General features: G+C 35.4%; 2 protein-coding genes across 2 annotated transcripts; both read left to right on the top strand.

The window, feature by feature from the left end:
- The first annotated feature begins 4571 nt into the window (after positions 1-4571).
- Positions 4572-8074, top strand: LOC100023908 (olfactory receptor 1038-like). The gene is made up of 2 exons (XM_001375286.3): positions 4572-5497; positions 8026-8074. The coding sequence occupies exons 1-2, from the start codon at positions 4572-4574 to the stop codon at positions 8072-8074; spliced, it is 975 nt and encodes a 324-aa protein (XP_001375323.3).
- A 4341-nt stretch (positions 8075-12415) lies between these two features.
- LOC100617117 (olfactory receptor 1038) lies at positions 12416-13375 on the top strand. The gene has a single exon (XM_003341524.3). The coding sequence runs from the start codon at positions 12416-12418 to the stop codon at positions 13373-13375; it is 960 nt and encodes a 319-aa protein (XP_003341572.3).
- Positions 13376-20147: the final 6772 nt, after the last annotated feature.

The following is a 20147-nucleotide window of genomic DNA, read 5'->3' as shown; positions in this document are numbered from 1 at the left end:
TTCTTACTAATTTATAACTCATCCTGGTATAAAGATCAATTACTGAAAATTATCTTCTATTATAAACAGACTTGTATATTCTCAGTGATACAATTCCATTGTTTAGAAACTCCATAATCCAAACAAGCTTTTTATTTTGCAGAGTTGGTGAGTGTCACACAGACCAAAAAGTTACAACTAAAGGAAAATGTATGAGTTTTTTTTTCCCCAACTAATGATTATGAATTTTCCATTCCAATATTGTTCCATCCTTTCTGAATCTCACCACTTAAAAATGGACCTAACTGATAGGGTTTTTTCCCATACCACTACAATGCTTAAAGTATCTGGAATTCTTCCCAAGTCATATATCTTCTCCCCTTTTCATTGAATGAGAAAAAGGGTTAATAATTTTGCAGGGAGTTAAATTTCCTCTAATATAACCTTTAATAATGGCTTCACTTGAAATTGTTTCTATACAGAGAGAAGAGGAAAATGCTTATTTGGTTTCTTTTAGTTGCAAAACATTCCCATCTCTTACCTTAAAATCCTTCTCTGAAAGTTGAGTATAACTTTCATTCTTAACTCAATGTTCCTTCTTGCTTTGCAATCCAAATAGACTTCACTCTGATAGATGGTTCTTCCTAAATTTAGTTCTAAAAGTTCCTTCTTTTTAGTGCTAGTGTCTTAGATATGTAAAGGAGCTTGCAAGTATTTCTCTTTGACTGTGAAAAATCTTAGTACTTGATTTCTTCTTACTCACTTGGTTGCTTGATGATTCTCAGCACAATCTTTTCACTCTCTATTGATCACAGAGCATGCTTGGTGCTAGATTCATGGCTTTAATCAGCAGGTTGATTATTTTCTGAGGGAAGCTTGAGTTTTTCAAACTGCAGACCTCACAATGTCACAAACATTTGTAAACAGGATAACAACAACACACACAGCATATATACTGAATTCTGGTGTCATATTCAGAACATTTCCAAGTTTAGCACAATGAAGAATGAAGATATTACTTCTGAAAAAGCACATATACACTTTCTAATATTGAGATAGATATAATTTAGAAACTACAATTGAAATATTAAGCCTGTGATTCCCAAATCTCCAGAGTGGAGACAGTCTCTAAGAAGCCCTGCTGATGACCCACTTGATTCTGAGGATTTGGGATAAGAGAATTGGGGAAAGACAGAGAAGTGGCCCCCATATCAACAAAGAGACTTATGCTTTTGCCTGCCACATCCAATGTTACCCTATCCTTGGCCACTGTGATGGAAAGAGTGGTGGCCTGGCCAGGTCCTGGCCCCATCACTATGAGTCATAGGGCTCAAGTGCTGGAAGCTGAGACCTCAGAGAATTCTTAGGCCATTCACTCTTCTAATGCCCCTTCTCCCCACAGGAAAGACAAGGGCTGGTGGCAAACCCCATTTGTCACAGTTCTCAGGGCACACATGAGACCAATGGCCCTCTTTTCCACTGAAAGCAGTTTGCTGATCCTTGACTCAAGGAGAAGGGTGCTGATTCCAAACTCCAGGGCAACTCTGTTTTGTCTGGAGTTGGTTTCCAGTGGGACATGGCAGCTTCAATAAACAATGCAGCTTCAATAAACTTTGCATATTCCTTGCCACAGGCACATACATTATAATCCTTTTGTAGGTTCCTGTTATTAAATACCTTAAAGGTATTATCAAGTAGCTTGGAGGTGAGTATTTGGTGGCCAAATTCCAATTTCTGCTGCTTCCTTCTAATATGGGGAGTTGTTTGACTAATGAAATGTATCCTGAGGGGTGATTCCCTCCTAAGACTCAGAATCTAAGTTGGCAAATTTCTTCATTCCTTATACCAATCTTCTATGAAACATGGCAGGGTTTTCCTCCATCTTTTGGGTGACCTCTATTACTTTCTCATAATTCAGTTGTTTTTCTACTCCTTTTGATATTCCCTCAATCAAACACTTCAGCATATGGCTTCTTCTTCCTCTCTCTCCAATATTCTGATTGTCCCACCACCTGATCAGATGTGTGAACTGCTGTAGCACTGAGAGGGAGGGAGATTGGAGTCACTGGTTGCTCACTCACTTCCCTTTTGCTGAGCCAGATCCCAAATTCTTCACTTTTCAGCTGCTGTACAACAATTAGACAGGACGATGTGAATGTCCTCCCAGGTAAGATCAAACTGCAAGGTAATTGTTTTAAACCTGTCAATGAAATAGGTGAGATCTTTGTGATACCTGCATAATTTCTCCTTGATCTATGGAAAAAAGCGACATGAACTCACACACCCCTCCCTGTTCCCTTATACCCACTTCCCTCAGGGGCAGGTCAGATGATATGGTGCTTAAGACAGGGAACTCCTGGTGTGGAGTGGCCTGGGAGGAGGCAGAGGAAGAGGGGGAGTAGCTGGCAAATAAGGGTGTGAGATAGGTGAAATGGAGGGAACAGATGCCACAGAGACTGGTAGAGGGGTCTCCTACTGAAGAGAGTTTTCTGCCAGGGTGGAAAGAGAGGAAGTAGAGGGAGCAGAAAAGACAGATGAACCAGGCACAGAGCAGCGGCCTCCTAGGTGTCGTGGTGTTTGTGGAGGTGTTTTCATGAGCAGTTTGGAAAAGAAGGTAGTACTGGAGCCAGGATAACATTGGGTTCTGGAGTTTCTTTACCCTTCTTAGCCACGCAATCCCTCCATTTCCCACAAAGTTCTGGGTTCTGCACTAGAGCCATGAAGACCAGGACATAAGGTATTTCTCTCCACTTTCTAAGCAACAGAACATATCTTTGAATATCTTGAAAGAGACTGTTATAACTGATAGTATCGTTAACAGACCACACTTCTTGGTCTTTTAGGATATTGTGTCCAGGAGACGGTACAATAAGAAATCAACTTCTTCTTCAAGATGGTATAAGATTGAAATTAATGTGCAATACTTCAAGTATTTTCTTTATAAAGTTTATTACCTGATAAAATAGAACCATGTGACTAAGTTTTTCTACCTGCTCAAAAATCCCCATTCCACCAAAGCTGCCACAGGACAGAAAAAGAGAACACAGAACTCCACCAAATTTATATCCTGTCTATGTCATCACGTAAGGACGGGAAGGGAGTGGAGTAGTTTTGCTGGGGTTCTTAGTTTTTAGGGTAACAGATTCTAATTACACAATGGACAGATATAACTTGTCGCAATGCTTTCAAAGAATTTCCAATTCTAAAACTTTGGGAATAGGTCTCCTTGTCCCATACTTGTTCCACTGACTGTAGCCCCCTGAAGAGTGCAGCAAAAGTCTGACTGCACATGCTCAGGGAAAGCAGCAAAGATCTGACCACACCTCACACAGAGACACCTCAAAAGTATAGAGGGCCTCAGGGAGTAGAGGTAAAAGGACAATGCTATTTCCACCAAAGGGATCTCAAGTACTATATTTCCTGGTCAACACACCAAATGATGTGGGAGAAACACACCCATGTTTATAGCAGGTTCTCACCCTGAGAATTGCAGACTCAAATTCCATTCAGTTCAGAGGTAAGAAAAACATTTTATTTGAAGAAGAGGTAGTTTTGGTGGTATAATAGCCTAATAGCTGGTAGAACAGTATAGGGGTAATCAGGTAACCCTAGGATCAATGGACAAGCTATTAAAGTAGCCTCTTTGGAGCTTGATGGACTAGATGCTCTGCTATAGGGTGATAGCTTCATTAGAGGAGCTGAGCTTCTATACCCTGTGGATCAGGGTTGGTATATTTATTGGGGTCTAGTAGCTTGGCATCTCCCATTCCAAAATCAGGTGGAGGTATGATTTCAGGTTTATTATCATAGTGAATAAGGAGCATATGCAAGATAGGGGCATTCTTCTGGAATGCCACAGTCCCCATTGCACAGGTTCAATATTTCTCTACCTTGTCATCATTGTCAGGGAAAGGTCTTGCTGCTTTTTCAGATAGGATCATGGGAAGGGGATGAGGTGCATTGGAGGAAGACTATAGGTAATTAAATATTACTAAGAACATTATAAGAGGTACAAAGTTGATGCCTAATATAGCATATTACAGATCTAATACACAGTGGATAATTGAACAATCTAAAAATTAATTCTTAACTAATTTATACTTGTTGCAATTGATGTTTGACTAGTGCCAACTAGTGAAAAATGTAAGATATCAAAGTATGAGGGTTCCCTTCCTGCAACTGTCCCTTACAGTCCACTGCCAGCTCACATCAATGAGTTCCTTAACAATATTTGTTGCTTGAGTTTTAATTACACCAATAGAGAGTTTTGTTCTAAAATCAAAGATTTTATGTACTTTTGATGAATAATTTCCAGTTGTGATATTTTTATTCATGATTAATTCCAAGTATCTTGTTTTTCAGAATAAGAGAAGACATCCAGACAATGCTGAGTAATCATCTCCTCAACCTCTATCACAGCTGTTCTCTAGCAGAATTCTAGAGAAAAGTCTGCAACTTTTTTTCCCCTGAAACTGTATTGTGGCCTGAAGATATGTCATGTCGAAGTCATCACAACAAAAAGACAAAATTTCATTTCATGATCATCATATGTCTTCAGAGCTGGATCCTATATTAAGTTTCAATTCCAAGAAATGGCTAGAGGCAACCATTCTGAAGTCACTGAATTTATTCTCTTGGGACTCACCACTCATCCAGAGCTGAAGGTTGTCCTATTTATTATATTTCTTGTCATATATTCTGTCAGTGCTGTGGGAAATCTTGGCCTGATCCTACTTATCCAGGTCAGTTCCCACCTTCACACACCCATGTACTTCTTCCTTAGCCACTTGGCATTTGTGGATTTTTGCCTTACTTCTGCCATTACCCCCAATATGTTGGTTAACTTTGTGCAAGAAATCAATGTTATTTCTTTCCACGCATGTGCCATCCAGGTGTATTGCTTCATTACATTTGTAAATATGGAGATGTTTCTCTTGGCTGTGATGGCCTATGATCGCTATGTAGCCATAGGTAATCCCTTGCTCTACACTGTTGCAATGTCAGGCAAACTCTGTTGGCAACTTGTAACTGTTCCTTATGTATACTGTTTCTCTGGAGCACTATTCCACACTATCTATACATTCCAATTTTCTTACTGTGCCTCTAATGTCATTAATCACTTCTACTGTGATGATATTCCTCTTTTACTCCTCTCTTGCTCAGATACTCATGTAAAAGAAATGTTGGTATTTGTCTTTGCCGGATTGGATATGATCTGCTCCTTGTTGATTGTCATCATCTCCTATGTCTTCATCATTGCTGCCATCTTGCGTATTCGCTCAACAGAGGGCAGACTGAAGGCTTTCTCCACCTGTGGCTCTCACATGGTGGCTGTCACCATTTTCTACGGCACTCTCATCTTTATGTATTTGCAGCCACAATCCAACCAATCAATGGACACAAATAAAATGACATCACTATTTTATACCACTCTGATTCCCATGTTGAACCCACTAATTTACAGCTTGAGGAACAAGGAGGTAAAAGAGGCTGTCAGGAAAATCCTGGGAAATACCTGGTCAGTTGTTCATTTCAAACTCTTACACAAATGAATAAATGCAACTGGTAGCAGAATATGCTTCAATATTCTCCCTTGTAATGACTTGGTTTACCATTCATTTTTTTTCATTTATTAGAACAATATTTATTTAAATGCTGTAAAAAAGACAAAGTTATAGTAATCTCTCAATGAAAAGATGTCACAACTGTTTCTATGTCTTGAAATGACATTTGAAGTCCTCAATAAAATGTAGACCATCATTATTTCTTAATTTTGCTATTTTTCTCAATATGAATTGAAAATATTTGTGAATTGAATGCATTTAGGATGGAAGGAAGTGGTGCAGTGAGTAGAATAATATATTCTAGCTTTTCTAGCTTAGGAAGACAATTTTAAATTCTTTCTTAAGTCCATCCTTCTTTTGTAACATTTCAAAATTTACTTTATTTCTATAAGATAAAGTGTCTTTACCTATAAAATAAATATAATAATAGTGTATGTATATATATATATATATATATATATATCATAGGAGTATTGAGAAAATGAGATAGAAAGAGTGAAGTTATTTTGAAACTTAACTACTATATGTTAGCTTCTATAATTATTTAAGCCTGGCTCAATCTATGAAACAGATGTGTTTGGACTCATACTGATCTACGGTAATCCATCATGGAAAATTTAAAATGGAAGCAGGTAATTCTGGGAAAATAATCCTCAGGTGATGGTATACAGTAAGTTCTTGGCTTTGCCACTAATGAGTTATTTGAACTCACTGGAATCTTAGGATTTATATTAATTGTAGCAGTCCAGCCCACATGTATAGTTAAGATACAAGGATTGTGTGTGGGCACATGGCCATTCCGGCACATGGCAATGAACTCTGTTCCCAGCATTGCTAGGGTTAGGGCATGAAAACTTACTTCCCTTTGTCTTACCCACCTGGGATAAAACCCCACCTTCACCTTGTCATAAGTTACAATTGACCAATGGCAATACATTATGTAACTCATCAATATGTATTGGGTACATTTGCATATCAAAGAGATTAAAAGGAGAGCTTGCAGCCATCTCTCTCTTTGAGACCTTACAGGATTACCTAACCCTATCTCTTCTCTTTTTCTCTCCTCTCTATCTCTCACCTGAAACCTGGCCTTTGGCCAGGTTTCTCTCTTTTCAAATGCTAGTACCTAGCACTCTCTAATTCATCCTATTATACTCTGTTTATTCTCTCAGCTAAGCTATATCATCCTCTGACCGGTGTAGTGTTAAATCTGGATCACTGGACAGTTTTAGACTTTTTAGAAGTTCAGTGGTTGGAGTATGGCTGTGGGTGGCCTCATGGGAATCAATACGGTCTGGTTTCTGACTCATTTCTGCCATCTTGAACCTGGCTCTGTCACGCCCCTTGCGGAATTCTAAACTACTATCCTTTCTCTCTCTTTCTTATCTTGTGGCTTCTTGCTGGTGAGAGGCTACATTAATCATGGATTATTATATCATAGTTATAGAACTGGAAGAAGACATCAGGTCCAAAGGCCAAAGGCAGGGCTAACTGTTTCAGGTAATAAAAGTATTCTTGTTGATTAGTAGTGAGATTGGGCTTGTCTGTGGATGCTGACCTTTCAGAGGAGGTAAGTTTTTGAAAGGAGGAAGAAAGTGAAAGAAGAAAGTAGGGAAGGAAGAAAGGAAGAAAAGAAGGAAGTGAGGAAGGAAGGGAGGATAGAAGGAAACATTTATTGAGCACCTGCTATGTTCCAGATGCCATGCTAAATTCTCCACAAATATCATCTCATTTGGTAAATACAATAGTCTCCATTTTACAATCAAACAAATTGAAGCAATAGAGATTAAATGAATCACCCAGGATCATACAACTAGTAAGTGTCTCTGGCTAGAATTGAACTAATGCCCTCCTGATTTCTAGGACTAGGGATCTATCATCTACTGCACATGTCAGTTTTCTTGATATAGTATAGCTTACAACTTCATCAACCTGAGGTGACCTCAACCTCAAGCTAAAAAAAGAAGCCATCCTAAATTTAGTTTGATGAATGCCAAAAGACATATAGTCATTCATGAGTCCTACACTTTAATGATTTCCATCCAGGCAGAAGCTGCCAGATTGTGGGCAGCACGTCTATAGCATCTAATATTGCAAGATCACTTATGAAGCAATAAAATGGACATTAGAACAGTTGACTATTCTATAAAGGCATTTTTATTGACCTGTATAAGGCAGCCAATAGGAAAATGAAGACATTACTAGTTCTGGAGTGATGATATGAGTTCAAATTTGACCTCCAAGATGTATTGTTTGTGGGATCCTGAGAAAATTACCTAACATCTGTTTGACTCATTTTCCTCAACTATGGAATGTGTATTATATTATCATCTACCTTGCAGGATTTGCAAATTTATTTAGGCCAATGGTGGGCACATAGTAATCAATTAATGGTTATTGATTTTTATTCCACTCATAGATTTTTTCCCAAACTCTTTACTATCCATTATTTCACAGAATTTTCAAGTTGGAAATTCAGAAGCCAGTTAATCAATCTCATATATATGAAGAAAGTTTTCTATGAAAACTAAGGCCCAACAGAACCTTTCTAAACACTCCATGTTCTGGGAAATCTGCTACTACCTATTACAGTCCATTTCATTTTTGGTTAAATCAACAACTATTAAGAGCTTATTATGTGCCACTCAGCATGCTAAATTCCAGAAACACCTATAAAAGAAAAAAAAAGAAAGACTTTTCTACCTTTAAGAAATGTATATTCTATTGGGAAAAGAAAATGTATTAAATGGAAGCTAGAAATACAGAGAAGGAAAAAAAAAAGAAATGTTTCAGTTTTTAAAGCAGGGCCAAAAAGCCAGGAGTAGAGGTATGATAGGAATAAAAGAGTGAGCATGACTGGAAAGAATATTTCTTCAAAATGGGAGAAATCATCATTCTGTGAGGTGTCATAATAGTGAAGGGAACTTCAAGACTACATATAAAGAATGACTTAGAAGAGTCAAGGATGACACTAAGGATGGGAGTCTGAGTAAATACATGACCTCCAGATGTAAGATCCTTGGAAAATTTCCCAATTAGAAGAGACTATCACCAGGAACTTGTGGTCTTATATCCTTCGGAATCCAATGGCAGAGCAGATGGTAATTCATAAACTGTTACAATTTATACAAATAAAAATATGTTTTTCTCGTGTTTAACCATTTGCAATGTCAAGGGGTTTGGGTGGTGAAGACTTTATTTTCTGGGTCTTTAGTACCTCTAACTATATCCATTCCAAGTTTGGTTCTCCAAAGAGGTAACCAGGACTTCAAGGTCCTGGGTTGTCATCATACTGCTGCCAGGGGAAGTGATGGTGTCAGTAGTGTTGATTATCTCAGTCATCTGACACAAACTGCTTCCTGTCTCTCTCTCAAGGTTCCTTGTTGCTGTATGACTTCCAATGGAAGAATTTGAGTGCTAGTCTTGGTGACTTCAACTGCCCTATTCTAACCACTATGCTAACTAGCTGCATTCAAATATCCTAACAGCTCGAAAGGATCTCATCCCTGATACTTGAGATCTCCCTTTTCAATAAACTATGTAGACTTGTCAAATTGGCTTCTTTGTTGTTCTTTAAGGAAAATATTTTCTTTGTTCTCTCCATGTTATCATAAATAGAGTTGAACATGTTTACTCACAACACATGCCTTCTTCACTTTGAACTCAAAGCTTATTTTAACTACCATCTCTTGCAGCAGACTGATCATAATTCTGCCCCACCCTGACCTCAGATACAAGGACAGTTTCCCACAACTTTCATCATACATAATTAAATATTAGTACATCCTTTCTTCCCCAGAGAATGTATGTTCCAGGAGGAATTTGATCTTTGTATCGCAGGGTTCTAGTCAAGTGACTGGAGCATAAATAAACCTTTAATGTGAATTTCTTGACTTCTCTAATTCAGTAATAAAACAACCCTAAATGAGTGTCAATTTCAGATATATTAAGCATCACTCTTTGATAGTAATCCAAATTAATTGTCAAAATATCCTATGAGATAAACAAGCAGGAACAATTATCCTTATCTTTCAGGGGACACCCAAAGATATAGAAGTTTGGCTAAGCCCATGCATATGATTAAAGACAGAAAGGGAAAGTACAACTGAGATCCCTAGAGTTCATGACCAATACTCTTTCCATAACTATTCTATTATGACTGATTAATTTAGGGACAAATGGAATTAGTTCTCAAACAGCATGATTTGGGGACTTTTGTTTCTTAACAATTTTAAGGAGTGCAGATACAATTAAAAGAAGATGTGTTCTTTCCTCCCTCGAGGACTATTACGATTTATTTTTAACCTAGCAGGGTTTCATGTTTGGGCCCAATGGGATATGAGAAGCAATAATAAATAACAGATTATTTTTTTCTGAATATTCTTGTGCTGAGCCATAGCAATCTGTCTTCTAACAGGTAAGTAAGATGGAATGGGTGATTCCTCCATTTCCTCTCCTTTAGATTTTTTTCCTCAGATCACAGTAAATATTCTGGTCAAGATAAAATCATCAATACTCTAAAAAAAAAGCAAAGAGAGTATTTCAGTTTCTGTGATTAAGGGTTGTTTGTGCACAAAGCAGTCATTAAGAAGGAGTTATTGAGCTTTGGAGTTTGAGAAAAGAAAAATTATTGATCTATAGCATCATTTTTGGGAAGAAGCTCTCAACTTGGAGTCCAAAGACCAGAATTTGAGCTCTGGCTCTGAGACTCATAATCTTTCTTGCCCTGCCCAAGTTATGTCACCTCTCTCAGTCTCAGTTTCCTTATCAATAAAATGGGATAGGAGAGAGGGAACATACTTTTACAGAGTGTCTGATTATAATGTACGAAGTATTTTTTTTACCATTATTAGTTCATTTGATCTTTTTAATAGTGGGGAATTTAGCTGGAAAGTTTAAAATTCTATGGAACTATGTAATCAATATTATCTTCTCCCATTTTCTTTAGGTTTTTTCACATTTTTATAGTTTCCCCTAGATTATGTTAACAGTTGTATCATTGGCTTCTTTCTCCCTACTCCCTCCCTGAATAAATAATTCACTCTTATAGTACTTTGCAACCAAAATATATCGAACTTCATTGCATAAAGTTCACCAACCTAATCTAATGAAAATAAATTTAGTAAGCAAAGACTTTCTAAATACTCGAATGTATCTCTGATCTTAGTTATGTTGTTATTTCCTCCAGTGGTTTAAATAGCAATGGACTCACATCCCAAGGAGATTGTAGGATCATTTCTCCCCCATTATGAGTTTGTAAGGATCTAAAATTCAATATGTTTTAAATGGAAATCATTTTCTCGACCAACAAACTCATCTTTCTTGTGGATGTTCTTCTTTCTATTCAGCAGACCAATATCTGTTTTGTAAACCAGATTCACAACCTAAGAATCACCACTCACTTTCTATTTTCCCTCACCCAACTCCACTGCCATATTCAGTTAATTGACTATCATGAGTTGTCGTTCTATTTCCTACATTACATTCACAATCATTGTCTTGCCCTTTCACAGATTTTTCCCACCCTTGAAGCCGCATGAAGGTGTCAGAGGCTGTCCTTTAGCTTTCTTGATATTACCTTAGTTACAGAGCAGTATATCACCTGTCTATTTGCTAACCCACATCCTCAATATATAACTACTTCCTAAGTTCAAACTGAGTCCAAGACATTTGCTAGTTGGGTGACTGTGAAAGGTCAGTGAATTTATTCTTTTAAATAATGATATTTTATTTCTCCTCAAGTACGCACGAAACATTTTTTTAATTCATGTTAGTTTTTAAATTTTGAATTCAAATTATTTCTCTCCTTCCCACCCTTCCTTCTTTACTCCCTGCCCAAGATGGTAAGCAATCTGATATATATTTTACCTGTGCAATTATGTAATGCATTTTTCCACTTTAGTAATTTTGTGGAAGAGATCTCAAATGAAAAAAGGAAGAAAATGAAATACAGAATTCTTTGGTCATTCACAGTTGCACTGAATCTCTTTCTGTAGTAGCTTAGGATTAAAGTGGGAATGATAATATCCACTTGAAAAATTTTTGTGAACATCAAATGAGATCTTTTTAAACCACTTTTCACTGTGTTTAGTATACGTATTTCATTTCTTCAAAACAGAGATTATTCTCTCTTAATGCTTTTAATAAATTTAGTGCTTAGTACCAAATGGGTGATAATTGATGCTTAAATGACTAAATGGAGGCAAAAATATAACTACTTTAACATCTATTATTTTTTACAAAGCACTGAGTTACATAAATATTTCCAAAAATTAGAGATTGAAACCATAATTTTATTTCTATAAGAACTTCCTTGATAAGGAAACTCCATCCAAAAATGGTTGTTCTCTTCTCTGAAACTTAACATCTTGGATGGTTGCCTGGATCAGTGAGAGTTTAAATAACTTGTTCAGGGTCAACCATGCAATATGCATCAAGGACAGGATTTTCTATGCTTCAAAACCATTTTTTAATACAATTTACTCCTTGACAACTCCTTTCCTGAGGTAGCCAGTAAGAAAAAGCTGTGCTTCAGTATAAAATTTCCTCAGAACTCTAACTCTTCAAAGGATATAACTGCAGTCTTTGTCACAGAATTAAAGAATTTTGGAATCAAAAAATGTTGAGATCACCTGACTCAGCCAGCTCATTTAAATTGCATACAAATAAGGAAACATGCTTGTAGGCATACAGTTAATTGACAGCAGATGCAGAAAGCAAATCCAAATCTAACTCTAAAGTCTAGAACTCTTTCAACCAGACCACTACTAACCTTTCTTGCTGTAAATATTAGATTCATCCAAAGATCATTCCCTCAACATTTATGTGGCATTGCCATTCTTCTTTCCCCACAGATTACACCCATGGAATAAATGGCAAAGTTCAACTTCACTCAAGTGACTGAATTTATTCTCAAAGGGATTACAGACCGTCCCGAACTCCAGGCACCTCTCTTTATCATTTTCTCAGCCATCTACATAGTAACAGTGGTAGGGAATCTTGGGCTCATTATATTAATCAGGATTGACTCTCGACTTCATACACCTATGTACTTCTTCCTCAGTCATTTAGCCTTTGTTGACTTCTGCTATTCCTCAGCAATCACACCCAAGATGGTGGCAAATTTTGTAGTGGAGAAAAATACAATTTCATTCAATGCTTGTGCAACCCAACTAGGATGTTTTCTGACATTTATGATCACGGAATGTTTCCTTTTAGCTTCTATGGCTTATGATCGTTATGCAGCTATTTGTAATCCTTTGCTTTACTCAGTCATTATGTCTCAGAAAGTTTGTATTCAGTTAGTTGCTGTTCCCTATATATATAGTTTTTTAGTTGCGTTATTCCATACCATTGTCACATTCCGCTTATCTTACTGTGGCCCCAATGTCATCAATCATTTTTACTGTGATGATATTCCTCTTTTGGCCCTGTCATGCTCAGACACACACACCAAAGAGTTGTTGATATTTGCATTTGCTGGGTTTGACATGATTTGTTCTTCATCAATTGTCCTTATCTCCTATATTTTCATCATTGCTGCCATCTTACGCATCCGTTCTGCAGAAGGCAGGCTCAAAGCTTTCTCTACTTGTGGCTCTCATATGGTGGCTGTCACCATTTTCTATGGTACATTAATCTTTATGTACCTGCAGCCCAAGTCCAACCACTCCCTGGACACAGACAAAATGGCATCTGTGTTTTACACAGTGGTGATTCCCATGTTGAACCCTCTAATTTACAGCTTAAGGAACAAAGAAGTAAAAGAAGCCCTGAAGAAGACTCGTGGTAAAGGATCTGAAATACTAAAAATACTTCAGTCCAGAAAATGAAGACAATGTTTGAAAAGCAATTGAGAGGACAGTTTCCTTTTCCTTATTACATTTTGTAAGTTGAGTTCTGTCACTCATTCATTGAATCTTTATCAATTCAAGACTTTCTTGATAAAGGGTAAGCTTGAAGTCTGTAGGGGGTTGTGAGATTTCAGAGGTGCCCCTCAGGCACCAAAATGCTACCCTTATTACCTGACATGTCAGTGCTACAAGAAGCCATGATATTGTTTTGCATAATCCTTCATTTATCACTTAACAGGTAATCTGGAAAAGGTGCTATGGCTAAATAAAAGTTATCACTATTTAATATTCTTGGGGACACGGCCAAAATAATAGACTTCTGTTTCAGAAGACTGCATTGCAATCCTACTTCTCATTGTTTTTATTTGCCTGATTTGCACAAATCCCTCAGATTGCGTGGAATTCCAATTCCTCACCTGTTGAGGTTAAAAGAAATGGCATTTAGAGACCCTTCTGGCTATATGATAGGTTAATGATCATTTTTGACTTGATAGAACTTAGCTAGGCCAGTTTTCAGGTACAGATAATGCCAAGTAGAGTCACATTATTAATTCTTGATCCCATTTTTAACACTTGAGGATTTTTAAAAGCTTAACCATCCCCTAGGATACATATTTTAACCCTTACCTTCTGTCTTGCAGTCAATACTGTATATTGGCTCCAAGGCAGAAGAGTGGTAAGGGCTAGGCAATGGGGGTCAAGTGACCTGCCCAGGGTCACATAGCTGGGAAGTGTCTGATGTCAGATTTGATACTAGAACCTCCCATCTCTAGGCCTGTCTCTCAATCCACTGATCTAACCAACTGCCCCCACCCCCACCACCATTATATATTTTTTTAAAACTTTAGGTTACTTCAGTGCCCCGAAAAGGCAACAATGTTGGAACACTAACACTGTATTAAGAATTCCTCCATCAAAGAATGACTCATTTTTACTGAGCAAGTATTTACTATGAAAATATTCATACCTTTGGTATTAACTATCTGACACTTCAGTGAAAAGTTATTCTTATTTCTTTCTGTGAATAGAGGAGAAAAATGGTAATTGTTCTACTAAACTCATGTTTTTACTTTTGAGAAAAAAATAATATAAAAGTACTTTTGAAGTATATCACACCAAACCTTACATGTAATAAATAAAGAAGTGATTAATTCCACCCAACAGATAAAATATCGTATATTATGGAGCTAATTTTTACATTAGTGAAAATATTACAAAACATTAAATACTTTCTGTTTTAGAAGACATTTTCATGAAATCAACTGTCCATAAGAACCTATTCAGCCACAAGATGAGCATTTTCAAGCAAATATTGGATATCATGTGTACCTTGAGATTGATTTTATATCTATATTATTTTTGTAAGATTTTGAGTCATACTATCTATTGTAATTTTGCAGAGGAATATTTTTATCATGACAGCTAGGGAAGAGTTTAGTGTAAATACTTTTCTTTAGAGATGACATTTTTCTAAACCAAACTCCTTCTGAGTTTACCTCCCACATACAGAGTATGTGCACATACATATGTACATATATAGAGAACATATGTATACATGTGTACTAATATTATAGGTAGATATAGATATAAATGTATACATAAATCAATAGAAAGGCATACAAACTTATGTATTTGCCAATTCTTATTAAAATCTTGAGGTACTGATTGCTTTTAGGGTAGGATATCAGTTTATTGAATAATTGAATATATCCATTTATTGATTAGACCAGAATCAAACCAAAGGCCATTGGCCCTCTTGGTGACTAGAGACCCTCAAGGTCGGTCACACAGATCAATAAATAAAATTTTAGGAGCTCAATGTTCAGCTCCTCCTTTGAACATCCTGAGACTTTTCTAATTGGTTAATAGCTATTTAAGACATGGTTCACAAAACTATCCACACCCCCATTCCCATGTCATGAGGAATATGTACACAGAAAAAGAACCTCTGTTTCCTTCATTTATTAACAGAATTAATTAAGATGGAAGGCTTTATTTGGAATTCATGAGGACAAATAAAATGCAAAAATTAAGCAGATGGGATATAATCTCTGACTAAGGACCAAGACACTGTTTTAATTAAATTATTTCTCTGGTTCTTAGATTTTAATGAAGTTTCTTAGAATTAGTGGGATAGGTAATAGGAGAGAAAGAGATAGAAAGATAGAAAAAGGGGGCCTAATCTAGCTATCCACATGACTTCTCCATCAGATCCCAGCATGGAAGTTCCTTGGCAGAATGTCAGAGGTAGAGAGAATGAAAACTTCTTGCTTAACCCCTTTTAACCTCCTGGCTCCCCTTTCTCCTGTCTTTCACCTGTGAGTCAAGTTCAAGTTTATGCTCATGTAGACAGGTCTACTTAGATGATGGGCAGGTTGAGGTCACCTGCATGACTCCAGAAAGGGCAGGAGGGTAAATTTCTGTCACACAACACAGAAAACATGGTAATTCTGTCTATTATACAGTATTTGGAACATTTCTATGCCGGGGCCCTGATATAAGAATTAATATAGTATATGTAAAATAAATGGTCACACATTCTAGTAGGTATGTACACATGTATATGTATGTTCAATTTCAAGGACCATAATTTAAGGTCATCAGTAAACTTTGGAGCACTCAGAAAAGGACTATTAGTGTGTAATAAAGACTGTGAGTCCATATCATTTTAGGAGGAATTTAAGGAACTGAGAATGCTTAATAGAGAGAAAAGATAACTAAGGGAGAATCAGGTCTGATAGGCAGAATTTACAAGAAAGTAAGTTTAGGCTTGACATCAGGGAAAATAAGAACAATGTTTACAATTAAGGGGGAAAATCTTCACCATTATTATGAGCTTGAACTGACTTTATGTATGAGTAAATATAGGTAGCAATCTCATCATACCCAGTCAGTGATGACAGACCTCATCTAGAAACACAACAGTATGTTTTACAGGCTTTTGGTAGTCAGTTAACATATGCGGTTAATAAAACTAGATATACTGAATACGTTACTAATGTTTAGGAACCATTTGCTAAGAAAGTTAATGAATTCCAAATATTGTTTTAAGATAGTCAGCTCCCATTTCCCTTGTCCTTCTGTTAATTTAGCAACAAATAAGCCTCCTTGTCTGGACATCAGAAGGATTTACAAAGATCAGGGCCTCTATGAAATGTTTCAACATCTAGAATGTCTGCTTTGTGGTGTCACAAGCACCATCCATTACTGTCATTTTGAAATTAACAATAACAAAAAACTTCTGAATCAATTGATCAGGATACAATTTTCAGGCATCTCTAATTGTTGCTAGAAATAATAGCCTGACACAATCAGACTTAACTCATTCGTAAAAATAAATCAAAGCCTGACCAAGCCATTAATGCTGAGGAACTCATAATACATTTCTAATTTCTACTACTGACTCAATGATTCTTTCTGTTATTATCATCAGGAATCAGGATTAAGACAAGCTGTGCACTTAACATTCCAAATTGTTACAGAAGCTCTTAATTTTATTGCCAGCTATGTTCAAATATTTCAGAATAATCAAATCCCTCTCACTATAGCTGTCTTTTTTACTACAATGATTAATATTGTTATAATTGCTATATTATACATAAACTACTGGGTCTAATTCTCTAAAGTTCTAATTGAAGTTACCTATCTAAAGGATATGTGATTCCTTACTTTATAATCACTGATATTTAATGAGAATTTACTTTTCAATTAACAACAATTTCCTAACATGTTCAAAATTGCAATAGTCTGCTTTCAGTAAGAAGTGAGTTCCTCTGCATTGAAGGTTTTCAAGAGGAGCTGAATATGCCAAAATATTGATTATATTGTGGAAATTGCTTACTGAGGATTCCCTTTCATGTATAAGTTGGACTAAGTAGCTAGTGAGTTGTAATGAAATTGAATAGTGTAATATTATATTATTTAAGTATTTATTTTTTGGTGAGTTTTTGAACTCTTTTTCCATTTAGCCAATTCTGCTTTTTTAAGAAGTTTAAGTCACTATATTTTTGTGCTTCTTTTGCAATCTAGTCAATTGTGTTGCATCGTTTTATAGAATTGTATCATCATATAAAGTTGAGATCCCAAAGTTACTTTCAGTTACTACCTATGTACTTCACTGGTAACTACACTGTACTAATACTAGGTGAATAATGGTGCTTAGTTATGATTCTGATCTAAATAACTGGTCTTCTGATAGGCATTGTTATCTGGGAAATTAAATAACATATTGATCCAGTCAATTGTTTTTAATGATATATTCAGGTATAATCATAGAATTTTGCATCTGTAAAATTCACTCGATCTAACATTACTCTTTTACAAATAAGGAAATTGAGGCCAATAGGTTAAGTCTTGAAAAAAATCACCAGTCAGTAAGTAGTACAATTTCAAGAAAGAAATAGATTTCTTAAATCCTTTATTATTAACACTTTTATTATCCAATACTCCCTCTTTCAATTTTTAAAACTACACATGAATAATTTGAATTATTAATGACATTTATTTTAAAACTATGCCAGATTACTTTAAAATTTTAAGAAATATAAAACTCAAAATATAATAAATTTTTATTTTTATTATTTCCTATTATTAAGCTATTGCTAATTTTATTGTCAGGTATAAGTAAAATTTAAAAAATATATGTATATTTTTAAAATAATAGACCAAAAATCTTCCTGGAATTCAACTGGGGTTCAGGACACTTAAGCACTTACAGTTTTACAAGTGATTTTTTTTCTAATCTTCTGGCAACTTTACTGATAGCATTAAAATATAGCTTAAAATGGCATTAAGAATTAAAATACCTGAATTTTGATTAAAGAAAACTTCTAAAATTATTTTTCTTCCTAAATATCTAAATGAAATTTTAAATACAGGTTATAAATAACTTATATACTTGTAACTGAACTTTTTGAATATTTCATGGTTAATATGGTTAATTTGTTTTCTTTTTTTCTCATCATCAACTCCAGATTTTGTGTTTCTGTGACTAAGAATCAGGTTACGCTGTTATGTTTAAATGTGATAATGCACCAAAGCACTATGCAAATTTAAAAATGCTATATAAATGACAATTGTTATTTTTAATAGTGAATAGTATCCATTCTTCTAGTGAGATAAATCAATCATAAAGAAATGTGCTACTAAATATATATGTGTATATATATATATATATATGTAACTAGTTCTCCTGAAAAAACTATGCAGTCATTTTTAAATTTCATCTGCCTTATTAAAAATTCTTAAGTCTAGACAATCAACCAAACAATAAATTAAGATTCTCAATAACTGAGGTGTAAAAACGTACAATGAAAATTTAATAATCAACTCCTACAAGGGGCTAAAGCTGTTTCTAACACACACTAACAAAGAAGGCAGATTAATTCTTGATAACCACTTTATATCTTACCCTATAGTTCCTATAATCACAGAATATCAAATCAGAAGCAGGAGTACAATGGATTCAGCTCACATCCTCTGTAGAAAAGGTTGTCAAATTTTCAATGGGAAATACATGGGATATGGAAATTTTACTCATCACATAGCAAAGTATAAGATCTAAAAGAACAAAAAAAAATGTTTCAAATAATTTCCAAGATTTTAAAGCACCATTTCTTACTGCTAACCCTTATTATCCCCACTACCACTACCAGCAATAGGGCAACTGCCCAGAAGGTTTGTGTTTTTCAAAAAAGAGTATGATAAAATATAATTTTGTACCACTTTCCACAAATGATATGATGGTGTACTTAGGGAATCTTAGAGAATCAACAGAAAATTAGTTAAATTATTTACAACTTTAACAAAGATGTAGTACATAAAATAAAACCACACAAGTCACAAGCATTTTTAAATATTACTAATAAAGTTCAGCAGCAAAGGATAGAAAAAGAAATTCTATATAAATTAAAGACTTTGGAGTCTACCTGCCAAAAGAAACATAGCAATGTTCTGAACTTAGTTACAAAACACTTTTCAAACAAATTCAGATCCAAGTAATTAGAACAATGTGAATTATTTATAGGTACACCAAAGAAAAATTAAAAATTTACCTAGACATATCTACTAAATCAGTGCCATACCAAGCATACATCCCCCAATTTATACAGAACTAGTAAAAAATAATAACCAAATTTGTCTGGAAGAACAAAAACTCAAGCATATCAAGGGAATCAGTGAAGAAAACTGAAGGAATGTGCCTTAGGAGAACCATATCTCAAACTGTATTACAAAGTAGTAATCACCAAAACAATTTGGTTTTGGTTCAGAATAGAATGGTGTATAGGTAGAATAGTTTAGGGACCCAAAAGTTAGTAATATAGGATTTGATAAATCAAAGGATCCAAGTTGTTGGAAAAAGTACTCACTATTTGATTAAAAAAAAAAACTGTTGGGGAAATGGACAAAAATGGTATGGCAGAGATTGGGAATAGACCAACATCTCTCATTCTATATCAAGAAAAGATCAACTTTGGTAAATTATCTAAATTAATGGATGATACCAAAAGCAAAGTAGGATGATATGGAATAGTTTATCCGTAATATATATGGATAAAGGTCCAAGAAGAGATTGAGAGAATTATAAAACATAATATGGATAGTAATGATTATATTAAATTAAAAATATTTGTATAAACAAAATAAATGCAACTAAGATTAGAAAAAAAGTAAAAGTAGTAGCTAAGTGACTCAGTGCATTGAGAGACAGAGATTGGAGGTCCTGTGTTCAAATCTCATCCAGACACTTCTT

The sequence above is a fragment of the Monodelphis domestica genome, chromosome 6, assembly GCF_027887165.1.
Source record: "Monodelphis domestica isolate mMonDom1 chromosome 6, mMonDom1.pri, whole genome shotgun sequence".
Classification (NCBI taxonomy): Eukaryota; Metazoa; Chordata; class Mammalia; order Didelphimorphia; family Didelphidae; genus Monodelphis; species Monodelphis domestica.
This window is presented reverse-complemented; position numbering and strand designations above follow the sequence as displayed.

What these genes read in the sequence shown, in the direction of transcription:
- LOC100617117 (XM_003341524.3), top strand. Translation starts at nt 12,416, where the DNA reads ATGGCAAAGTTCAACTTCACTCAAGTGACTGAATTTATTCTCAAAGGG.
- LOC100023908 (XM_001375286.3), top strand. Translation starts at nt 4,572, where the DNA reads ATGGCTAGAGGCAACCATTCTGAAGTCACTGAATTTATTCTCTTGGGA. An exon ending in AAAATCCTGGGAAATACCTG is followed by an intron (nt 5,498 to 8,025) that starts GTCAGTTGTTCA and finishes GAAATTCAGAAG; the next exon opens with CCAGTTAATCAATCTCATAT.